The following is a 24,216-nucleotide window of genomic DNA, read 5'->3' on the forward strand; positions in this document are numbered from 1 at the left end:
CTGTTGTCTTGGGCCTTCCCCAGGACCAATGTCCTTGGACAGGACAGATAAGACCTTCGAGAGGGCATCTTTTTTTTTTTTTTTTTGAGATGGAGTCTCGCTGTCACCCAGGCTGGAGTGCATTGGCACGATCTCGGTTCATTGCAGCCTCCGCCTCCCAGGTTCAAGCAATTCTCTTGCCTCAACCTCCTGAGTAGCCTCCTGAGTGTGCCACCACGCCCAGCTAATTTTTGTATTTTTAGTAGAGATGGGGTTTCACCATATTGGTCAGGCTTCTCTTGAACTCCTGACCTCATGATCCGCCTGCCTTGGCCTCCCAAAGTGCTGGGATTACAGGTGTGAGCCACTGTGCTGGGCCATCTTCTTGTTCCTCCAGCCCAGAGAGTCAATCACAGAAGCAATTCCTTTCCCTTCCCCTACCCTCCCCTGCCCTTTTTTTCCTTGAGACTGAGTCTTGCTCTGTCGCCCGGGCTGGAGTGCAATGGCACCATCTTGGCTCACTGCAGACTCTGCCTCCCAGGCTCAAGCGATTCTCCTGCCTCAGCCTCCTGAGTAACTGGGATTACAGGTGCTCACCACCATGCCTGGCTAATTTCAGGTATGTCTCTGGTGGCCAGAAGAGCCACCATGTGGGAGTGACTGCTCCTGCCTTCTTTGACAGTCAGGTACATCAAATCGGAGGCCTTTTCTTTTCTTTTTTCGAGACGGAGTCTCACTCTGTCACCCAGGCTGGAGTGAAGTGGTGCAATCTCGGCTCACTGCAACCTCCACCTCCTGGGTTCAAGCAATTCTCTGCCTCAGCCTCCCGAGTAGCTGGGACTACAGCAATGCACTACCACGCCCAGCTAACTTTTGTAGAGATGAGGTTTCACCATCTGGGCTAGGCTGGTCTTGAACTCCTGACCTTGTGATCTGCCTGCCTCAGCCTCCCAAAGTGCTGGGATTACAGGCCTACGCCACCGCGCCTGGCCAATCAGTGGCCTTTTCTCCATCTCCTCCTGTTGAGCTTTGTCTGTCCTGGTCACCAGGGCCAAGAACTCCATAGGACCGTCCGCCTCGTCCTTGTAGCTTCGGAGGGTCCACTTCTTGTGAACTTGCTCTCTGGCTGCTGCCTGGAGCGCTGGGTACAGCCTGCTGTCATTGTCATCTCTGCTCAAGCCCCCTCATCTGCCTCCTCGATCTTGATGTCCAAGCTCTCCTGGGAAACTTCCTTAGATTCCTTCTTTGCCAAGGGAAATGGACACGTCCTTCAGACCCTCTTTTAGCTTCTGGCTCAATTTCTGTGACCCCCTCCTCTTCTTGCTACTATTCTTATAGCCCCGGGAGGGGGGCCAGCTTTCTCGATGACTGTACTGACCCCTGGGCCTGGGTCTCCGAAGCGGGAGGTGTGGGTGCCCCCCACCAGGGGCCCGTCATCCAGCAGCAGGCGTCTCATCTGTCTGAGGACCCTCGTGTCCTGCGCACAGTCCTTCCACAGAACCCTCCAGACCCCATCCTGGCCCGGGATCTCCTTGGGAATGGCAGCGTGATTGACGTCCTCCACAAACTCCGCCAGGGTGGCCTGGGCCTTCTCGTTCGTCAAGGCCTTCATGTGTCGCAGCCTGAACGTGCCCAGGGGCAGGAGGGAGGGCTGCAGGGCGGCTTCGATGTGCTCCTGCTCCAGGCCCTCCGGGATGCCGGTGACCAGCAGGGCCCTGTGCGCGTCCACGTCCAGGCCCCGGCACCAGTCTTGCAGAAGGCTCATGGCCATGGTGCCGCCCCCTGGGCGCTGATCTTGGGGCAGGAGGGAGCCTGAGATGGGGTGGGCTGCAGCGCACGGCGTCGATGCCACCCTGGAAAGCCACCCGCAGGGCTTAGAGTCCCGGTTCCGGTTCCGGCGAATGTGGCAAGGCTGGGGTGGGGCTCGGGGCTCCTAGCTGCCTGCTAGCCATCTGTACGCAGTGACCTTCCCTCGGGACCCCTCCCCAGAACTGTCTGAGGATCCGCAGGAGACTGCGGATCTGTTCTCCAGGGATGTGCGTGGATCCCTTTGAGAGCTCCGTCTCAGAGCTACCAGATGAGGAAACCCCTCCCACTCCAGCCACGTGGGGACACCCCCTCCCCATTGCCCCTTAATCCTGATGGTTCCTCTGTGCCCCATCAGCCAGGGCAGTAGGCCTGGGCTCTGGCAGGGGCCTGTCTCTCCCTCCTCCATTGGCTACCGCTGTTTCCATGGCAACCGTTTTCAGGCTGCTGCAGGGACTGACCGCTTTTTGTTTTAAGAAGCCCACCGAAAAGGAGAATATGCATCTTGTTTGCTTACCCAGGTCTTTCATGACTTGGGGAGACAGGCCTCACACAGAGAGCTAGGCTTAGTCGGTGGAACGGGGCCTCCTCTGGGGCTCCAGGTCTAGGGTGAGTTTGATGTTTAGGGCCCAGGGTGGGCCAGGTGAAACAGGCTGAGTGAGGGTTGTGCTGTGGGCCGGGCCTGACGCAGGGACACAGATTCTATCCAGGTAAAAAAAAAAAAAAAAAAAAGCGGGCTGGGCACGGTGGCTCAAGCCTGTAATCCCAGCACTTTGGGAGGCCGAGGCGGGTGGATCATGAGGTCAAGAGATCGAGACCATCCTGGTCAACATAGTGAAACCCCGTCTCTACTAAAAAAAAAATACAAAAACTTAGCTGGGCATGGTGGCACGTGCCTGTAATCCCAGCTACTCGGGAGGCTGAGGCAGGAGAATTGCCTGAACCCAGGAGGCGGAGGTTGCGGTGAGCCGAGATCGCGCCATTGCACTCCAGCCTGGGTAACAAGAGCGAAACTCTGTCTCAAAAAAAAAAAAGCAACACACATACACACGACCAGCCAGGCACAGTGGCTCACATCTGTAATCCCAGCACTTTGGGAGGCCATTATGGGCGGATCACTTGATGTCAGGAGTTCAAGACCTACCTGACCAACATGATGAAACCCTGTCTCTACTAAAAATACAAAATTAGCCAGGTGTGGTGGTACACACCTGTAATCCCAGCTGCTCAGGAGGCTGAGACAGAGGCATCACTTGAACCTGGTAGGTACAGGTTGCAGTGAGCCAAGATCATACCATTGCACTCCAGCCTGGGTGACAAAAGCAAAACTCCATCTCAAAAACAAACAAGCAAAAAAAATCACAATCGGAGAAGCATGGTGGCTGACATCTGTAATCACAGCACTTTGGGATATCGAGGCAGGTGGATTACTTGAGGTCAGGAGTTTGAGAGCAGCCTGGCCAACATGGTGTAATCCTGTTTCTACTGAAAATACAAAAATTAGCCAGACGTGATGGTGCACACCTGTTAGGAGGCTAAGGCAAGAGAATTGCTTGAACGTGAGACACAGAAGTTGCAATGAGTCAAGATCATGCCACTGCACTCCTGCCTGGGTGACAGAGCAAGACTCTGTCTCAAAAAACAAAAAATGATGCCGGGCGCGGTGGCTCAAGCCTGTAATCCCAACACTTTGGGAGGCCGAGGTGGGTGGATCACGAGGTCAAGAGATCGAGACCATCCTGGTCAACATGGTGAAACCCCGTCTCTACTAAAAATACAAAAAATCAGCTGGGCATGGTGGCGCGTGCCTATAATCCCAGCTACTCAGGAGTCTGAGGCAGGAGAATTGCCTGAACCCAGGAGGCGGAGGTTGCGGTGAGCCGAGATCGCGCCATTGCACTCCAGCCTGGGTAACAAGAGCGAAACTCCGTCTCAAAAAAAAAAAAAAAAAAAAAAGTGAGGCCGGGTGTCGTAGCTCATGCCTATAATCCCAACACTTTGGGAGGCCAAGAGGGGCGGATCACCGGAGGTCAGGAGTTTGAGACCAGCCTGGCCAACATGGTGAAACCCTGTCTCTACTAAAAATAAAAACATTAGCCAGGTGTGATGGCATGTGCCTATAATTCCAGCTACTCAGGAGGCTGAGGCAGGAGAATCGCTTGGACCTGGGAGGTAGTGGTTGCAGTGAGCCAAGATCGTGCCACAGCACTCCAGCCTGGGTGACAGAGCGAGACAAAAAAATGAAAAATCACGACCTTTGGGCAGCCAGTGCCACCATGACCCTGCTGGGCCTGCTGTGTAGTGGAAAGTAGGCAGCTTGCTCAGAGGTGAGGACTTGCTGGTGGAGGGGGGCGTCTTTGGGCTTCAGGAAGAGCCCCTAGGACACCTGCAAATGATCATGTCATGACACCAGGAGGTTCCTTTCATGTCTTGCTAACTGTCCCACCAGCACCCCAGGTGTGCCCCAGTATGTTCCTGGGCCACACCGGTGTCTGGGAACACTGTCATGGTGAGCCAAGCCCCAGGCCCTAGGATGAGCCTCAGGTGAGACACTCACTTAGCCCTTCTCCCACCTGGACAAAATAACAGGGAGAAAATCAGCTGGTTCTTGTCCATCAGCCCATCCCATGGCTAAGTGGCCGGTCTGCCCTCTGTGTGAGCTGGGGTCTGTCCTGCACATACAGGGGCTGAGAATATGCCTGCCAGACAGGTCTGCTCCAGGGACGGTGATCTCACCTCTGCCAGGCGCCTGTCATCTGGTTCCCTGCTGACAAGAGCCCCAGAACCCCAGGAGCAAGGTACAAAGACTCAGGAACATGGCAAATAATGGTGCCAGGTCTAAAAACTCCGGAAGACCCTTTCCCTGTCCGCCTGACTCCTGGTCCGGCATTTGGAGCCAGATGTACTCTCTGGCAGGGCACTGAGAAGCCCCCCACCCTCCTTCCCATGGGGGCTTGGAGAATGTTTTGAGGAGTGGGTTGTACAGGAATCTTTAGTTTCTAAATACAGAAACCCAAGTTAGATTCGTTTAAGCAGGTTAGCGAAAAAGGAATTCATTGGCTCATGTTACTATAAAGTCCAGGATCTGAACTGGCTTCAGGCAAGGCTGTTTCTGGGGCTCCTCCATTCATTAATTTAGCCCGGGGATAGGGTGAGCTCCGTAGGAGTCACCTGGAGGGAGAGTTTCCCAGAGAGAAATGGAGGTGAATCACTCAGGAGAGGGGAGTGGATTCTGGGCTGGAGAGCAGGAGAATCTGCCCTAAAAGCATGATGGCGTTAGTGAGACTCACTGTGCCCGGATCGGGGAGGGACCGAAGGGAGCATGGGACCCTCTCCAGGAGCCCTGGGGCCTTGGCTTCCAACAGACTCCCGGCAGCACCCCTGACAGCCTCAGCAGGATGGATTTCCCGGTCCTGGGAGCCTGAACACGCACCCTTGGCTAGCAGGTCCGGGATCTCGTCTTCTTGGCTGTGGGTGTTTGTTGGAGAATGTGTCGATTTCTGGCTGGGGGAGAGGGAGAGGGGGTCACTCATCCAGTGCTCACTGGTCAACCCCGTGGGCTGAGCCCTCCTCCATCCCGTCCTTCCTTCTCTCCCTCCCTCCCTTCTTTCTCTCTCTCTCCCTTTCCCTCTCTTTTCCTTCCTTTTTCTATTTCTTTCCTTTCTCTCTCTTCCTTCCTTCCTTCCCCTCCCTCCCTTCTCTCTCTTTCTTTCCTTCCTTCCTTTTTTCCCTTCCTTCCTTCTCTCTCTTTCTTTCCCTTTCCCTCCCTCTTTCTTTCTTCCCCTCCCTTCCCCTTCCCTTCTTTCTTTTCTGAGAACCCCGTGATGACTGAAGCCCTGCCTCCTGGTGCACAGGGAAAGCCTGGATTCTTAAGGGAGGTGGGTTGGAAGAGCAGGAGCTAACTCTGGATCAGGGCAAGCTTCTCAGGGGAGGTGACTATTTGTGCAAGGTGGGGGTAGGGAAAGGGAAGAGGTGCTTTTGAGGCAGCCAGTGGGCTAAGATCCCAGTGACTAAATGGAGAACAGGATGTTTAAGGAGCTGGGGGTGGAAGGGTGTGTCTGAGCAGCAGGATTGGGGTTGAGTAGGAGGTGGCAGGGCCAGGCACAGAGGGTCTTGTGGGTCGGTCCGTCACCAAGGCCAGAGCTGGAAGCTTCTCTGCAGTTTATGTGCTGTGTGATGCTGGGAAAGTTAAACGACCTCTCTGAACCTCACTTTCTTCATTTACAAGCTACTCTCAGAGTTGTGGTGTTGAGTTAGGCACATGGAGGATTTCGCACAGGTACTGGTCACCACAGGGCTTTAAGTATCGATGATTGGTGTCAATCCTTATTTTCCTAATTCCCTTTTGTGTGTAAAACGGGCTGTTGCTGTATGAGGAATTTGCTGGGTCAGAGCGCCCTCTGGTGGGCATGGGGAGCCAGTTTAGGGAGAAAGATGGAACTGGAGGTTTTGATTTTAAAGGGCATCACCCTCCCTCCTCCTCTTCCTTCCTTCCTCCCTCTCTCCCTCCCTCCCTCCAGTGCATTCATGAGGGTCTGATCCTGCATAGACAGGGACTGAAACAACTCAGGCCCTGCCTTCCCAGGGCTTTACAGTCCGGTAGGGGGAGATACAGGAACCCCACCTGAGTAGAGCTTAACACTGCGGAGAGGGTGGGACTGCGGGATACGGGGCCTCATAGGAGCCCAACTTGTTCCCGGGGCACTGGGGAGCCACAGAAAGCTTTAGAGTAGGGGAGAAGCAGGGTCAAGTTTGCAATGTTATGGGGATGAATGAGACGGGTGAGGCTGGGGCTGGACCCAACGAGGAGGCTGCAGAAGGGGTGGGATGGGGTGGCGGAAGGTGTGCAGGGTGTGGGAGGGGGACGTCGGGGCAAAGTCCAGGGCCCTGGCCCGCTCCTAGTTTGGGAGACGGGTTTCTTTCTCTTACCCTCGGGGGTCGTCCCCAGCCGGGTGGTCCACTGGGAGCTGCGAACCACTCATCTCCTGACCAGGCCCAGGCCTGGAGCCCTGTGTCCCACACACAGAGCTCCCATAGGTCCCGGCAGCCTAGAGGGTTACGGCTCCCAGTCCCCCAGGGTGGGTCCTGCCGCTGGTGGGCCCTGGTGGGCCTGAGGGAGAATCTGGTGGGCCTCCTGGGGTGGGCTCTGTCCCCAAATGGTCAGAAACAACCTTTCAGCTCTCACAGTGGGGTGAGAGAGTGGATAAGAGGTGGGGGATGCTGGGTCTCCGGACGCATGCCAGGGGTTCTCTCTAGGAGGTCCATAGTTTTGATCTTCAGGCAGAAAGAACCCCGTGGGAAAGTCCCAGAGGTGAGCAGAGCCTGGCTCGGAGGTGGTGAGTGTGGAAGGCTGCAGCGTGGGAGGCGGGAGGAGGTTATGATGAGGCTGTCGGCAGCAGATCACGCAGGGCTGCTGGGAGAGGCAGGACTTTCTGCGGGAGGCTCTGGGGGAGCCCCGGGAGGTTCTGAGTAAGGAAAAGACAGGGTCAGGTTTGTGCTTTAGGAACACTCCTCTAGGGGGGAAGGACGGGAGGCTGCGAGGTCAGGTGGAGGCTGAGGCAGGAACCCGGGCAGGAGAGGCCAGGCCAAGGCTGGGTGGGACTGGAGGGTCAGAAGGGAGTGGCTGGATCTGAGAGATGCTCGGGAGGCTGACTTGGCAGAAAAAGTGAAATGACTGGCGGGCTTTGGGGGTTGAGTCCAGATGAGGCTCCGTGTCAGCTGGGTGAAGGGGTGGAAGGTAGACTTCCCTAGGATGGGAGCAGCCTGCATGGGGGTTGCTGCTGAGGTCAGGTCAGAATTCTGGGCCACAGCAGCCGCTGGGAGGAGCCCGTTGCCTCCCAGGACCGGGGATCCAGGCTCTCAGGAGTCCTGGGGCTGGGGAGCAGCCAGAGGGGCCTGGCACTGAGCTGGAGGAGGAGAACGGCCCTGCCGGCCCAGGCGCCTCCTGTCTGGCAGGCAGTAGCAGGCACAGAGCCTCAGGCTCCAGGGCTGTGGAAATAACAATAAAAAGGATAATTACAGCTCACCTTGGAAAGGTGCAGTGGCACGTGCCTGGAATCCTAGCACTTTGGGAGGCTGAGGTGGGCAGATCACTTGAGGTCTGGAGTTTGAGACCAGCCTGGCCAACATGGTGAAACCCCATCTCTACTAAAAGTAGAAAAATTTGCTGGGTGTGGTGGTGGGCACCTGTACTCCCAGCCACTCGGGAGGCTGAAGCAGGAGGAATCACTTGAATTCTGAAGATGGAGGTTGCAGTGAGCCAAGATTGTGCCACTGCACTCCAGCCTGAGTGACAGAGTGAGGCTCCATCTCAAAATAATAATAATATTTTGGGATGCCAAGGCGGGTGGATCATGAGATCAGGAGTTCAAGACCAGCTTAGCTGAGATGGTGAAACATTGTCTCTACTAAAAATACAAAAATTAGCTGGGCGTGGTGGCATGTGCCTGTAATCTCAGCTTCTCGGGAGGCTGAGGCAGAGAATTGCTTGAACCCGGGAGGTGGAGGTTGCTGTAAGCTGAGATCTTGCCACTGCACTCCAGCCTGGGTGACAAAGCGAGACTCCATCTCAAAATATAATAATAATAATAATTACAGCTCACCTGAATTGAGCCCCTTCGGTGTCCAGGTATGCCATGGGGTTTCGCCTCCATGGGGGCTGGGAGATGGCCAGGAATGGCCCTGTTGGTTTCACAGAGGAAGTATATTGATCAGAGTTCTCCAAAGAGACAGAATCAATAGGATAACTGTAGAGAGAGACGGTAAAAGGGGTTTATTGGGCAATTAGCTCCATAAGGCTGAGAAGTCCTGAGGCTGTCTGCCGGCTGGAGACCCTGGGACGCAGGGAGCGTGGCTCAGACCAAGTCCGAAGGCCTCAGAAGCCAAGGGTGTCATTCTCAATTTGAGGCCAAAGGCCTGAGAATCTGAGGGGCTGCTGATGTAAGGCCTGGAGGTGTTGCAGCCTGTGCTGGTTCCCACGGGGGACCTGGAGCTGAGCCTGTGGTCCTCAGACCAGCAGACGTTTGATTTTAATGTAGTTGTAGCTAAGGTCGATGAAGTGTGCCTGTGTGACCAGCTTAGCTATGTACAGTTTGGGGGTGCAGAAACCAAGGCTTAGAGGTTAATTAAGCATGTCCAGGGTTGCATGGCCAGCACCTGGCAGCCTGGGCGGTCTGACTTCAGTGTTCATGGAACCCAGGGCTGGGCAGCCTCTATGCCCCCACCTCGGCCTCACCATGCACACCCCTTCCCTCCCACCCAGGTGGTCACGGTGAAGCGCCACGACAAGGACACCAAAATGAAATACCAGGAGTGCAACAAGATCGTGAAGCAGAAGGCCTTTGAGCGGGCCATCGCGGGCGACGAGCACAAACGCTCCGTGGTGGACTCCCTGGACATCGAGAGCATGAGTGAGTCGGGCCCAGGCGCCCTGTGCTCCAGCCCAGAGCATTCCGCATGGGCCCTCTCTTCCCTGGGCTGGGGGTGGGCTCGGGGGTAGCCCCTTGTTCTGTCCCCAGGCTGCTGTCTGTCGCTTCTCTGCCTGTGTTCCAGGGCGCTCCATCCGCAGCCTGAAGCTGGGCCACATGCTTCCCAGTGGGCGAGATCAGGAGTTGTAACACCCCCTCAATGTGGCTTGGCTGTGTCCCCGTCCAAATCTCACCTTGAATTGTAGCTCCCATAATTCCTACATGTCATGGGAGGGACCCCGGCGGCGATAATTGAATCGTGGGGGCGGTTTCCCCGTACTGCGCTCCTGCTAGTGAATAAGTCTCATGAGATCTGATGACTTTATAAGGGGAAGTCCCTTTTGCTCGGCTCACTGAGCAGCCACTCATGCAACCAGTGATCCCCATCTGGATTAGACAACCTGGAAAACATAAGGACCCTACCACGCATGTCTAAGATGACTGTGCAGCTGTCAACAATGACTGTACACCCCTCTGTCCCAGCCAGTGGTGCTCCCCAAAAGTCATGCTATACTATCTCATTACCGCCTCAGCTTGCTATGTCAAAAGGCGATCGTTGTTAAAATTAAATGGGGGAGCCAGGCGCAGCGGTTCACACCTGTGATCCCAACACTTTGGGAGGCCAAATTGGGAGGATCCTTGAGCCCAGGAGTTTGAGACCAGCCCGGGCAACATGGCAAGACTCCATCTCTACAAAAGAAAAAAAAAAAAATTAGCTGCACACAGTGGCGCATGTGCGTGCCGGCGTTCCCAGCTAGTTGGGAGGCCGAGGCAGGAGGATCACCCGAGCCCAGGAGGTTGCGGCTGCGGTGAGCTGTGATCATGCCACGTCACTCCAGCCTGGGCAGCAGAGTGAGACGCTGTTTCACACACACACACAGAAGTAGTGGGCTGGACCAGGACTGAGAATTCCCCAAGCAGACAGAATCAGGCCACATAAGCAAAACCTAACGCACTTTGACTTTTGAATGTAAGCGAAACTTAACTTAGGTTCGTCCTCCCTCCCTCCCTCCCTCCCTCCCTTCCTTTTTCTCTCTCTCTCTCTCCTTCTTTCCTCCCTTTCTCTCTTAATTCCTTCCTGCCTTCCTTTCTTTCTTTCTTTTTTTGAGAGGCTCTCATTCTGTCTCCCAGGCTGGTGTACAGTGGCACAATCTCGGCTCACTGCAGACCCCATCTCCTGGTTTAAGCGATTCTTCTGCCTCAGCCTCCTGAGTAGCTGGGATTACAGGCACGTGCCATGACACCTGGTTAATTTTTGTATTTTTTTTTTTTCAGTAGAGACAGGGTCTCACCATGTTGCTCAGGCTGGTCTCAAACTCCTGACCTCAAGTGATCTGCCTGCCTCATTCTCCCAAAGTGCTGGGATTACAGACGTGAGCTACTGTGCCCGGCCAATTTAGGTTATTTCTTATAAATGCCTCTGATAATCATAAACGAAGTTTAAGTTGCCTTCCCCCAAAGATATAAGACAATTGCTTTTAAGCAGTCCCTTGCAACCTGGACACCTCCACTGTCAGACTTAGCGTAAAGGTTAAACCACTTCCTGAGTTTTGCTTTTTCAGCGATTCTATAACAACATGCCTCTGAACTTTACTACCTGGGTTCAGGTCTCCTGGATCGTGCTCTGTCCCCCATCCCCAAAACTTTTTTTTTAAATTTTGAGATGGCGTCTTACTCTGTTGCTCCCATGTTCAAGAGATTCTCCTGCCTCAGCCTCCCAAGTAGCTGGGATAACAGGTGCCTGCCACCACGCCTGGGTAATTTTTTGTATTTTTAGTAGAGACGGGGTTTCACTATGCTGGCCAGGCTGGTCTTGAACTCCTGACTTTGTGATCCGCCCGCCTCGGCCTCCAAAAGTGCTGGGATTACAGACGTGAGCCACTGTGCCCAGCTGTCTGTGTTAGTTTTCTAGAGCTGCTGTAATAAATTCTCACAAACTTGGTGGCTAAAAATAACAGAAGCTTATTTTCTCACAGTTCCGGAGGCCAGATGTTCAAAACAAAGATCCCAGCAGGGCCCCGTCGGCTCTGAAGATTCTAAGGAGAGTCCTTTCTTGCCTCCTCCGGCTTCTGGTGGCTCTTGGTGGCTCTTAGTGCCAGTCTCTGGCCTTCTCCTCTTCTCTGTGTCTTTTCTTCTGCTATGCCTTTTGTTGGGGGTGGGGAACAGAGTCTTACTCGGTTGTCCAGGCTGGAGGGCAGCGGCATGATCTCGGCTCACTGCAGCCTCTCCCTCCCAGGCTGGAGTGATTCTGTCACCTCAGCCTCCCGAGTAGCTAGGATTACAGGCATGTGTCACCATGCCCGGCTAATTGTTGTATTTTTAGTAAAGGCAGGGTTTCACCGTGTTGGCCAAGCTGGTCTCGAACTCTTGCCCTCAAGTGATCCACCTGCCTCTACCTCCCAAAGTACTGGGATTATAGGTTTGAACCACTGTGCCCAGCCTTCTGCTGTGTCTCAATAGGACATTTGTCATTGTGATCTAGGAGGCAGGGCTAGAGTCTGGAGGCAGGACTCTGACACCAGACAAAATTGAGAACTAGCTAAAACACAGACAGGGCAGGAGCAGCTTTGGGTAAGCCATGCCCGCCAGTGCCATGTCAGTTTACTGTTGCCATGGCAACATCCGGACGTTACCACCACTTTCCACAGCAGCCACCCAATGACCTGGAAGTTGCTGCCCTTTTCCTAGAAATTTCTGCATAATCTGCCCCTTAATTTGCACATAATTAAAAATGGGCACAGATATGACAGCAGCGCTGCCTCTGAGCTGCTCCTCTGGGCACACTGCCTCTCGGGCAGCCCTGCTCTGCAAGGGACGGTCCCTCTGCTGCAGCTGTGCACTGAAGGTCCAGTAAAAGTTGCTAACACCGCCAGCTTGCCCTTGAATTCTTTCAAGGGCAAAGCCAAGAACCTTCCTGTGCTAATCCCCAAGTTGGGGGCTCACCTGCCCTGCATCAATTAGATTTAGGACGTACACAGAGAATCCAGGATTATCTCATCTTGAGATCATTAATTACACTTGCAAAGACCACTTTTTTTTTTTTTTTTTTTTTTTTTTTTTTTTGGAGAGACGGAGTCTTTCTCTGATGCCCAGGCTGGAGTGCAGTGGCACGATCTCTGCTAACTGCAACCTCTGCCTCCCTGGTTCAAGCGATTCTCCTGCCTCAGCCTCCAAGTAGCTGGGATTACAGGTACCTGCCACCATGCCCAGCCTTTTTGTATTTTCAGTAGAGACAAGGTTTCACCTCATTGGCCAGGCTGGTTTCAAATTCTTTTTTTTTTTTTTTTTGAGACAGAGTTTCACTCTTGTTACCCAGGCTGGAGTGCAATGGCGTGATCTCGGCTCACCGCAACCTCCGCCTCCTGGGTTCAGGCAATTCTCCTGCCTCAGCCTCCTGAGTAGCTGGGATTACAGGCACGTGCCACCATGCCCAGCTAATTTTTTGTATTTATAGTAGAGACGGGGTTTCAGCATGTTGACCAGGATGGTCTTGATCTCTTGACCTTGTGATCCACCCACCTCGGCCTCCCAAAGTGCTGGGATTACAAGCTTGAGCCACCGCGCCCGGCCTTGGTTTCAAATTCTTGACCTCCAGTGATCTGCCACCTCGGCTTCCCAAAGTGCTGGGATCACAGGCGTGAGCCACTATTCCTGGTGCAAAGACCCTTTTTGTAAGTAAGGTCACACTCACCGGTTCCAGGGATTAGGATATGGATTGTATTTTTGAGGGGTGACCCCATTCAGCTCACTGTAACATACATGTCTATTACCGTCTACATTTACATCCTTGCTGTGCACAAATACACATCAATGTCTATATGTCTATGTCCTTATCTACATTGGTTTTCAATTCCCAGTTATATCTATATTCTGTCAACATCCATATCTATATCCGTGTCCTTATCCACATCTGAATCTGTGTCCATGTAACTGAAGGTTATTAGTATACAACCAAATAACAGCGGGGACTATCGTATTTCTGCTTGAAGAATTCTAGCTGATTATTATTTTCTTCATAATGGTTTTATAATGAATCTATATCTGAATTCTTTCTAGGAGCATATATTACTATTGTAATAAAATATAAGAAAATGGCTGCGTATGGTAGCTCATGCCTGTAATCCTAGCACTCTGGGAGGCTGAGGCGGTTAGATCATCTAAGTCAGGAGTTTGAGACCAGCCTGGCCAACATGGCAAAACCCCATCGCTACTAAAAATATGAAAATTAGCTGGGCGTGGTAGTGCACACAGAGGCCAAGGCAGGAGAATCACTTGGACCTGGGAGGCAGAGGTTGCAGTGAGCCGAGATTGTGCCATTGCACTCCAGCCTGGGCTACACAGCGAGACTCCATCTCAAAAAAAAGAAAGAAAGAAAGAAAAAGGAATCTATTGCCATATTGGGGATTATGGGAAAACTTTCACTGGGTCTAACACCGTGACATTGTCTTGTCATCTCAAGCCTCCTCCTCCTCTTCCCATGGTGGAGGCCTTATCCGGGGCCTTCTCTTCCATCCCATATGGCTCGCTAGCCTGCAGCCCTCTCACCTTCCCCACATTTGCCCCAGCTGAAGCTCAGCACTCTAGAACACCAGCAGAGGTTTCTCTCCCAGATGGAAGGTAGATGTACCTTTCCTCTCTCCTAGGAAGTTCCGTGGCTCCCGATGTTCTCAGCATAAACCCCCAACAGGCCCAAAAGGACGGATACAGTCTGACCTCACCTTTCCACCAACTCTTCAGCCCAATTCAGCCTTAATTCAAGAATTTGGGCTTCCTTTATTTATTTATTTATTTATTTTGAGGCAGAGTCTCACTCTGTCGCCAAGACTGAAGTACAATGGCGCAATCTTGGCTCACTGCAACCTCCGCCTCCGAGGTTTAAGCGATTTTCCTACCTCAGCATTCCGGGTAGCTGGAATCACAGGTACCTGCCACCATGCCTGGCTAATTTTTGTATTTTTAGTAGAGACGGGGTTTCATCATGTTGGCCAAGGCTGGTCTCGAACCCCTGACCTCAGGTGATCTGCCCACCTCAGCCTCCCAAAGTGCTGGGATTACAGGTATGAGCCACCACACCCAGCCAGGTTTCACTTATTTCTATAGATTCTTGGTGCAACCAACAAGTTTCCTACAATTTATTATATTACTTTTAAAAATACCTTTACCATCATAAAAAAATAATACATATCTGGCATTATTTTTCTATAATACTCTAGGCATTATTATATAATATTCCAGGCAGTATTATTATTATTCTAGGCATACTAGAAAACAGAAAGAAAGACACCGAGGTCAGCTGCCTTCAAAGATGGCTGCCAACAATTCCTCCCTTCCCTTTACGCTCTCATCACTCCTCCCACCGCCAGGGGCGTCTATTTCCCCACCTCTTGATTCTGGGCAGGCCTCATGACTTGTTTTGACCAATAGAATGCACCAGAGTGATGTGTCAATTTCAAGCCTAGGCCTTAAGAGGCCAGATGGCCCCCACCGCTGCTCACTTGGATGCCAGCTGCCATCGTGCAAGGAAGCTAAAGCTGGGTTACCAAATAGTGAAAGCCCAGGTGAATGCTGAGAGGCCGTGTGGGGGTGAACCAACCCACTACCAGCTGACATTAGCCACACAAGTGACCCAGGGAGAGACCAGCAGCTGAACCACCCAGTCAGGCCTCTGAATCCTAGCAAGTCATTGTTTGAAGCCACTAAACTCTGGTTGGTTGTGAACAGCAATGTATGTCTGAAGGAGACGCCCCTCCCCTAAGCCCCCAGCCCAGAGAGCAACCCTGCTCACCTGTTGGTGTAGGTCCTACCAGATTTGCTTTTTCCTGTAATAAAAATCCACAAAATAGACATCTGGGCTTATTTTTACATTTCAGGAAAGCTGTTCAGAATGCTTTTATTAATAGTTCAGCTGCAGCAGGAAGAGGAAATAGACCAAAGCTTGCCTCTTAACCACCACGAGTCATGCTGAGCTCTTCATGGCTATGAAAATCAAAGACCCAAATTTACAAACTTTGCACATTTGTGCTGAGGTACCTTAGCCCTTTGTCCACAAGTCTCCACAGGCCCAGTGGGGAGGAACAGTTCTTTCTTAAGCACCTTTCAAACATTTTTGAGCCAGCAAAAAGTATTGGTTTTAAAATACAGAAGAATCTGGCAAAATCAAGGTTAACTAATGCATCATTAAACATTTCATAACAAATCAAGTCAAGTAATTGTTAAATAATTCTACGATGTCTTTTTTTTTTTTTTTTTTTTTAAGATGGAGTCTCGCTCTGTTGCCCAGGCTGGAGTGGAATGGGGCGATCTTGGCTCACTGCAACCTCCACCTCCCGGGTTCAAGTGATTCTCCTACTTCAGCCTCCCAAGTAGCTGGGACTACATGAGTGCACCACCACATCCAGCTAATTTTTGTATTTTTAGTAGGCATGGGGTTTCACCATGTTGTCCAAGCTGGTCTCGAACTCTTGACCTCAGGTGATCCACCCACCTTGGCCTCCCAAACTGCTGGGATTACAGACGTGATCCCACTATGCACAGTATTTTTTTTTTTTTTTTTTTTTCCTCTGAGCCAGGGTCTTGTTCTGTTACCCAGGCCAGAGCGCAGTTGTGTGATCACAGCTCACTGCAGTCTCAACCTCCTGGCCCCACGTGATCCTCCCATCTCAGCATCCCAAGTAGCTGTGCCTCCATTCCTGGCTAATTTTTTTTTTTTTTTTAATAGAGATCTCCCTATGTTGCCCGGTCTGGTCTCAAACTCTTGGGCTCAAGCAATCCTTCCACCTTGGCCTGGGGATTACAGGTGTGAGCCACCATGCCCAGCCTCCATGTCTTCACATTTGAGAGCAATTTGTAGGTTAGCTTTGCCTCCATTTTCTTTTTAGAGTTGGGGTCTTGCAAACTCCAGGGCTCAAGGCATTCTTTTTTTTTTTTTTTTTTTTTTTCTGAGACGGAGTTTCGCTCTTGTTACCCAGGCTGGAGTGCAATGGCGCGATCTCGGCTCACCGCAACCTCCGCCTCCTGGGTTCAGGCAATTCTCCTGCCTCAGCCTCCTGAGTAGCTGGGATATTAGGCACGCGCCACCACGCCCAGCTAATATTTTGTATTTTTAGTAGAGACGGGGTTTCACCATGTTGACCAGGTTGGGCTCGATCTCTCGACCTTGTGATCCACCCGCCTCGGCCTCCCAAAGTGCTGGGATTACAGGCTTGAGCCACCGCGCCCGGCCTCAAGGCATTCTTTATCTCAGCCTCTTGAGTAGCTTTGACTACAGTCATGTGCCACTGTGCCCAGCTACCTTTGTCCTGGTTCCTAAGACTTCTCCAGAAGGCAGAATGAGCACACGGAAAAACACGGGCCAGTTTCTGTTAAAGAGTTACCTGTGGCCACAGTTCCTCTGGAAGTTTAACATGGAGTCACCATACTATGTTATCGCCGTCCCCAAATTCATATATTGAAGTCTTAACCCCGAGTACCTCTGAATGTGACTGTATTTGGAGATGGGGGTCTTTAAAGAAGTAATTAAGGTAAAATGAAGCCAGGCATGGTGGCTCACACCTGTAATCCCAGCATTTTGGGAGGCTGAGGCAGGCAGGTGACCTGAGGTCAGGAGTTCAAGACCAGCCTGGCCAGCATGGTGAAACCCCATCTCTACCGAAAAACACAAAATTAGTCTGGCATGGTGGCACATGCCTGTAATCCCAGCTACTCTGTAGGGGGAGGCAGGAGAATTGCTTGAACTTGCAAGGTGGAGGTTGCAGTGAGCTGAGAGCATGCCATTGCACTCCAGCCTGGGCAACAAGAGCAAAACTTCAGCTAAAAAAAAAGATAAAATGAGGCCCCATGGGTGGGCGCTTAATTCAGTCTGACTGGTGTTATTATAAGAGGAGACCATGTGAGGACACGGGAGAAGACGGCCATCTGCACAGCCAGGGAGAGACGCCTCAGGAGACAGCAACCTAGCCAACACCTTGATTGTGGCCTTCTGGCCTCCAGAATTGTGAAAGCATTAATTTCTGTCATTGAAGCCACCCATTCTGTGATAGTTTGTTACAGCAGACCTCAATGTATAGAATACGATGCCATTCACATGGCAGAAGGTCTCATTGTACACTTGCGAGTTCATGTGTGACTTTCCCTGTGGGACAGAGAGGTGGCTGGGGGAGTTCCGTGATGCTCTGCTCGGTGGGGAGTTCCGTGATGCTCTGCCCCACCCACCCCTTTCCTCGACCTTGGCTCAATCACTGTGGTCCTTATAAGCTTCTCCTGCCAGTTCCGTTTGAGACTTCTTTCTTCCCAGGACTGGGTCCTGGGCTTCTGTCTCACTTTAAACTAAGTAAGAACATTTATGGAAAGTGCAAGCCCTCAGGATAGAGGACTTCAAGCTTTATTTTATTTTATTTTGATTGATTGATTGATTGAGACGGAGTTTCATTCTTGTTCCCAGGCTGGAGGGCAATGGTGTGATCTCAGCTCACCGAAACCTTTGCCTCCCAGGTTCAAGCAGTTCCCCTGTCTCAGCCTCCCGATTAGCTGGGATTACAGGCATGCACCACCATGCCCGGCTAATTTTGTATTTTTAGTAGAGACAGGGTTTCTCCATGTTGGTCAGGCTGGTCTCAAACTCCTGACCTCAGGTGATCTATCCGCCTCGGCCTCCCAAAGTGCTGGGATTACAGGCGTGAGCCACCATGCCTGGACCCTTGTTTTTGTGCTACCAGAAGTGTGTTGAAAAACTGTCTCCTCATCATATCAAATATTTTCATCATATACTTTGAAAGAAGTTTATTTTTTGAAATAGGAGAGAGAATATGCATACAACATTTGTTAGGATGAGCTACTCAAGTCATTGCCTAAGGTGCTTTAACTAGAGTTGATTGACGTGAATGGTTGTGAACACGTTCCCCTGTTACTTGTTTTCTCCCATTTGCTATGTCAGTGTGTTGGGACCCAGCTCGTGCTTTTTAATAGTCAGTCATGCAACAGTCCAGAGAGTTGACAGGCAATAATCAAACTTGTGGGTAAGCAGCTGCTCGTGTCATTAACATCATCAGTTGGAACCAGGCCTGTGTTGATCTCATCTGTATCCATCGGTCCTCCGATGGATGGATGGATGGATGGATGGATGGATGGATGGATGGTGCTGTGAAGTAATGGTGGTGTGAAGGCTCCTAGCCATAAAGAGTCTGGGGTTTGAAGTCTGAGAGAGCCTGTCTCACTATATGTCCCAGCACTTCCCAGATGTGGGGCTTGGCAAAGACCCTGGTAAGTTTCACCTGTCAAGCCTCAGTTTCCTCATCTGAACAATGGGGATATCCAGCCTTCTGTCTCCAGTCTCACAGGTGCTAAGCAATAGCTCATTGTTCCTTAAGTGTGTATTTCTCTCTCTTTCTCAATTTTTTTTTTTTTTTTGAGACGGAGTTTCGCTCTTGTTACCCAGGCTGGAGTGCAATGGCACGATCTCGGCTCACTGCAACCTCCGCCTCCTGGGTTCAGGCAATTCTCCTGCCTCAGCCTCCTGAGTAGCTGGGATTACAGGCATGCACCACCATGCCCAGCTAATTTTTTGTATTTTTAGTAGAGACGGGGTTTTACCATGTTGACCAGGCTGGTCTCGATCTCTTGACCTCATGATCCACCCACCTCGGCCTCCCAAAGTGCTGGGATTACAGGCGTGAACCACTGCGCCTGGCCTTTTTTTTTTTGAAACAGAGTCTCGCTCTGCCATACAGGTTGGAGTGTGATGGCGCCATCTTGGCTCTCTGTAACCTCTGCCTCCTGGGTTCAAGTGACTCTCCTGCCTCAGCCTCCCAAGTAGCTGGGACTACAGGTGTGCGCCACCACACCTGGCAAATTTTTGTATTTTTAGTAGACATGAGGTTTCACCATATTGGCCGGGCTGGTCTCGAACTCTTCACCTCATGGTTCATCCACCTTGGGCTCCCTACTGCTGGGATTACAGACATGAGTCACCGCACCCAGCTGAGATTTTTTTTTTTTTTTTTTTTTTTTTTTTTGAGAGGGAGTTTCCCTCTTGTTACCCAGGCTGGAGTGCAATGGCGCGATCTTGGCTCACCGCAACCTCTGCCTCCTGAGTTCAGGCAATTCTCCTGCTTCAGCCTCCTGAGTAGCTGGGATTACAGGCACGCGCCACCATGCCCAGCTAATTTTTGTATTTTTAGTAGAGACGGGGTTTCACCACGTTGACCAGGATGGTCTCGATCTCTCGACCTCGTGATCCACCCGCCTCGGCCTCCCAAAGTGCTGGGATTACAGGCTTGAGCCACCGCGCCCGGCCGAGATTTTTAAATTTAGAGTGAAGCACAGCGTCACCTGTCTGATACTGTGGGAACTGCTAGCTCAGACGGCTTCCGGCTTCCACCTTAGCCCAAGTGGCAGCCCTTTCTACAACATCATGTCTTCCTGAAGCTGCGTTTTCATTGGTTGCAAGGATAAACAGCAAATCCCACCCAAAAAATCAATGTCAACCAGGAAATGAGGGTAGAGAGGTGTTCAATCTGGTCCCAGGAAGTGAGAGGTTGTGCAGTGCCTGACAGGCACACACGTTCCCATTCATAAAGACTGTGGTTACACCAGACATGGTGGCTCGTGCCTGTAATCCCAGCACTTTGGGAGGCTGAGGTGGGAGGATCACAAGGTCAAGAGATCAAGACCATCCTGGCCAACGTGGTGAAACCCCGTCTCTACTAAAAATACAAGAATTAGCTGGGCGTGGTGGCGCACACCTGTAGTCCCAGCTACTCGGGAGGCTGAGGCAGGAGAATTGCTTGAACCTGGGAGGCGGAAGTTGTAGTGAGCCAAGACCGTGCCACTGCACTCCAGCCTGGTGCCTGGCGACAGAGTGAGACTCTGTCTCAGGAAAAAAAAAAAAAAAAAAGACTGTGGTTATTTAAGAAAGAATTTTTTTTTTAAAGTGTGTATTTTTTTTCCCCAAGTGGCTACTAGGTTTTGTTTGTTTTTGAGACAGAGTCTTGCTCTTTCTCCCAGGCAGAAGTGTAGTGGCACCATCTCGGCTCACTGCAACCTCCACCTCCCAGGTTCAAGCAATTCTGCCTCAGCTTCCCGAGTAGCTGGGATTATAGGCACGTGCCACCACACCTGGGTTTCATCACGTTGGCCAAGTTGGTCTCATACTCCTGACCTCAAGTGATCTGCCTGCCTCAACCTCCCAAAGAGCTAGGATTATAGGCAGAGCCACTGTGCCCGGCCATGGCTATTAAGTTCTTAGGACATAATGTGTACTTAGGGTGTTTAGACCTCACCCAATGAGAAATTGAATAGTTAGGTATTATTTGGGGTGCTGTGGAAAAACGACAAGGCTGGTCACTGAGCAAGTTCAGGGTGATCTGCACCAGGCACGGGGGCTGAGCTCTGTGCTCAGAAGACCTGGGTTTGCCATTTCACTTCGGCATTCTTGGGCTCCGTGCAACCTCTGTGCCTGCGAAATGGCGATCATTCAGAGTTATGGAATTAGTGACAAAAGCCTTTGTAAAATATTCAGACAATCCCTGGCCTGTCTTAGTAGGCAATAAATGTTAGCCTTATGAATTTATTTAACCAAAATGGACTCATTCTATGTACATATTTCTACCAATTTTTTTTTTTTTTTCACTTACCTGGACTTTTTCCCCAGCCTCCTCAAAGGGACCTAGGTTATTTTTTCTAATACATGCACAATTTGACTGTTACTTCCCTTTTCCTCAGTCTGGACCCTTCTGGTTTTTTATTTTTATTTTTATTTTTTTGAGACAGAGTCTTACTCTGTCTCTTGCTCTGTCACCCAAGCTGGAGTACAGTGGTATGGTCTTGCATCTCAATTCACCGCAACCTCCAACTCCCTGGTTCAAGCGATTCTCTTGCCTCAGCCTCCTGAGTAGCTGGATTACAGGCATGCGCCACCATGCCCGGCTAATTTTTGTATTTTTAGTAGAGACAGGGTTTCACCATGTTGGTCAGCCTGGTTTCGAACTCTTGACCTTGTGATCCGCCTGCTCGGCCTCCCAGAGTGCTGGGATTACAGGCATCAGCCACCTCGCTATTTTTATTTATTTATTTATTTTTTGAGACAGAGTCTCACTCTGTCACCCAGGCTGGAGCACAGTGACACCATCTTGGCTTGCTGCAACCTCCACTTCCCCGGTACAAGCAATTCTCCTGCTCACCCTCCTGAGTAGCTGGGATTACAGGTGTATGTCACCACGCCTGGCTAATTTTTGTATTTTTAGTAGGTATGGGGTTTTGCCATCTTGGCCAGGCTGGTCTTGAACTCCTGATCTGAGGCAGTCTGCCCGCTTCAGCCTCCCAAAGTTCTGGGATTACAGGTGCGAGCCACTGGCACCTGACCTTGGGGGTCTTTTTAAAATAAGATCTTCCAAGACCTTGAGGTTCCCTTGGCTCCCCTTAACCTGGGATGTGGTCCTACAAAAAGCCTGCCCTTTCCTCATCAGGAAATAGCTCCTTGTTCTCCCAGACCCTTGCCCTGTAGTTACTTTCCCCTCTTCTGGGGAAGGAGTTTCATTTCCTCCTCCTGGCATTTGAGGTCTCTGTGTCCTGCCCTGGCTAAGGCCTCTTGAAGGGTAAATCTCAGTTCTCCCACCTCCATGCCTCATGGTCCAGGACAGGTCCCTCAATTTCCGTGAGCTTCAGTTTCCTTATGTGTATCACAGCAATAAAACAATTAAAACCCGCATGCCTGGGCTGCTGTGACACTTTCAGAGTTCAGCTCCTAAGGCTATGAAGACACTGCCCTAAAGTGTGCAGGCTCCCCAGGCAGTGGCGGTGGGAAGGGCTGTCTGGCTAGAGGCCCCCTTTGCACCAACGGCCCTCCTCCATCCTCATCAAGGGGTCTAACACCCAGTCACCGCTATCTCTTTTGAGAAACTTTCAAAAACAGGGCAAAGAGCTGTGAAGCCACGGAGGCTTGAGCTGGAAGCTTATCTGAGGCTTGGATGCTGTGCAACTTGGGAAAATTAAACACCCTCTCTGATGCTTGCTTTCCTCCTCCTCTACTTTGGCTAGGTCTAACCAGCCGTTGATTTAGAGATCAGGTGTGTGGAGCACTAAGCAGGGGCCTGACAAGCAGTCAAGAGCAATCGTTGGCATTGTTACTGTTACTCCCTTCTCCTTAGGTGGAGGCGGGGGAGGGAGTTGGCCATGGACTGCCTACACCAGGCACACGCATTGAATTCTGGATTTCTTCTGCTCTCTAGTGGGCATAAGGAGTCAGCTTGGAGAAAGGGAAAATGCACCCACCATTTAAAGAGTTAGGTTAGTTCATTTTTTGTTTTGTTTTGTGACAGAGTCTCCCTCTGTCACCCAAACTGGAGGTTGGAGTGTAGTGGCACCATCTTGGCTCACTGCAACCTCCACCTCCTGGGTTCAAGCGATTCTCCTGCCTCAGCTCCTGAGTAGTTGGGACTGCAGGCATGCACCACCATGTTCGGCTAATTTTTGTATTTTTAGTAGAGATAGGGTTTCACCATGTTGGCCAGGCTGGTCTCCAACTTCTGACCTCAGGTGATCCGCCTGCCTTGGCCTTGAAAAGTGCTGGGATTGCAGGCATGAGTCACTGCACCAGGCTCATTCTTTTGTTTAATTAAACCTTCTCAAGCCCCTTCTCCATGCTGGAGAGAGTGCAGTGACCATGACAATACTGGAGCTGCCCTCTTGGGACCCAAAGTGCAGTGGGAAAGAGAGAAGTGACAGCCCCAAGGGGGCACCTGACCCAGTCCAGTTGCTTTAGGCTGGATGAAACCAGGGAGAAGGGTTGGCCAGAGCTTTCTTTCCAGACCTTCTGGACACATGGTGAAGGGTGGGGCCTTGTCTCGAGGGCACCAGGGAGCCATGGCAGGTTCCAGGCAGGGGAAGGCGCAGGAGCAGATTTGTGCTGCCATGGGTGAAATGAGTGGGACAGGGAAGACTGGGGATGGGAGACCTGGGGCTGGCTGAGACAGGAATAAGGAGGTGCTTGGATAAGGGGTGGGGCCATGGGTGGGGGGAGCACCAGAGTTAAGCCCCAGGCTCGGAGGAGAGGGAAGGCCTCACTCTCTCGTGGTCTAAGGGAGGACAGGATGGTATCCAGCCAGATACCCCACCTCATTCAGGCCTTCCTCACTGCGGTCCGAACCTGCAGTTCCCATTTGCACACCGCAGCTCAGAGATTCCAGTAAGTCCTGCTGACTGGGGCAGGCCCAAACTGACCAAGAATGACCAAGAAAACACCATTTGGCTGCATCCTGGGGAGGGAGAATGGGCATTTGTGTGGCCAGAATTAGGGGTGGACTAGGGGAGGGGCTGTGTGTGTGTGTGTGTGTATGTGTGTGTGTATGTGTGTGTGTGTGTGTGTATGTGTGTGTGTGTGTGTGTATGTATGTGTGTGTGTATGTGTGTGTGTATGTGTGTGTGTGTGTATGTGTGTGTATGTGTGTGTGTGTGTATGTGTGTGTATGTGTGTGTGTGTATGTGTGTGTATGTGTGTGTGTGTATGTGTGTGTGTATGTGTGTGTGTATGTGTGTGTGTGTATGTGTGTGTGTATGTGTGTGTGTATGTGTGTGTGTGTATGTGTGTGTGTGTATGTGTGTGTGTATGTGTGTGTGTGTATGTGTGTGTGTGTGTGAGAGAGAGTTGGGATGATAGTGTGTGTGGACATGTGAGAGCGTTTCAGTGGGTGTGGCATGTGTGAGTGCAAAGGTGTGTGAATCTGCGTATGTTGGACATGTCTGCGCGAACATGTGGGTGTATCTGGATGTGTGTATTAGAGTGTGACTAGGAGTGTGAGCATGACCGATTGTGTGTTTTTTGAGTGTGTTGGCTCCTGTATAAGTCTCTGTGTGAATGTCGATGTGTGTATAATATTAGTGTGACTGTGACACTAGCTGACAGGAGTCAAGGCCACACCTGAACCCACCAACCCCTGCCCTCAGTCTCTGCAAGGACCCATCCTCAGCACGC

General features: G+C 51.5%; 1 protein-coding gene and 1 long non-coding RNA gene across 3 annotated transcripts in view; one reads left to right on the forward strand and one right to left on the reverse strand.

The window, feature by feature from the left end:
• LOC141581256 (uncharacterized) overlaps window positions 1-24,216 on the forward strand; it is a 108,410-nt gene that overhangs the window by 51,562 nt on the left and 32,632 nt on the right. For both annotated transcript variants that reach the window (XR_012513808.1, XR_012513809.1), the window contains exon 3: window positions 9,047-9,194. This is a non-coding gene — a long non-coding RNA (uncharacterized LOC141581256). The remainder of the gene's footprint in view (window positions 1-9,046; window positions 9,195-24,216) is intronic.
• Window positions 419-2,565, reverse strand: LOC101030489 (paraneoplastic antigen-like protein 8B). The gene has a single exon (XM_074385729.1). The coding sequence runs from the start codon at window positions 1,748-1,750 to the stop codon at window positions 1,274-1,276; it is 477 nt and encodes a 158-aa protein (XP_074241830.1). The 5' UTR covers window positions 1,751-2,565; the 3' UTR covers window positions 419-1,273.

This window comes from Saimiri boliviensis, chromosome 14 (assembly GCF_048565385.1).
Source record: "Saimiri boliviensis isolate mSaiBol1 chromosome 14, mSaiBol1.pri, whole genome shotgun sequence".
Taxonomy (NCBI): domain Eukaryota; kingdom Metazoa; phylum Chordata; class Mammalia; order Primates; family Cebidae; genus Saimiri; species Saimiri boliviensis.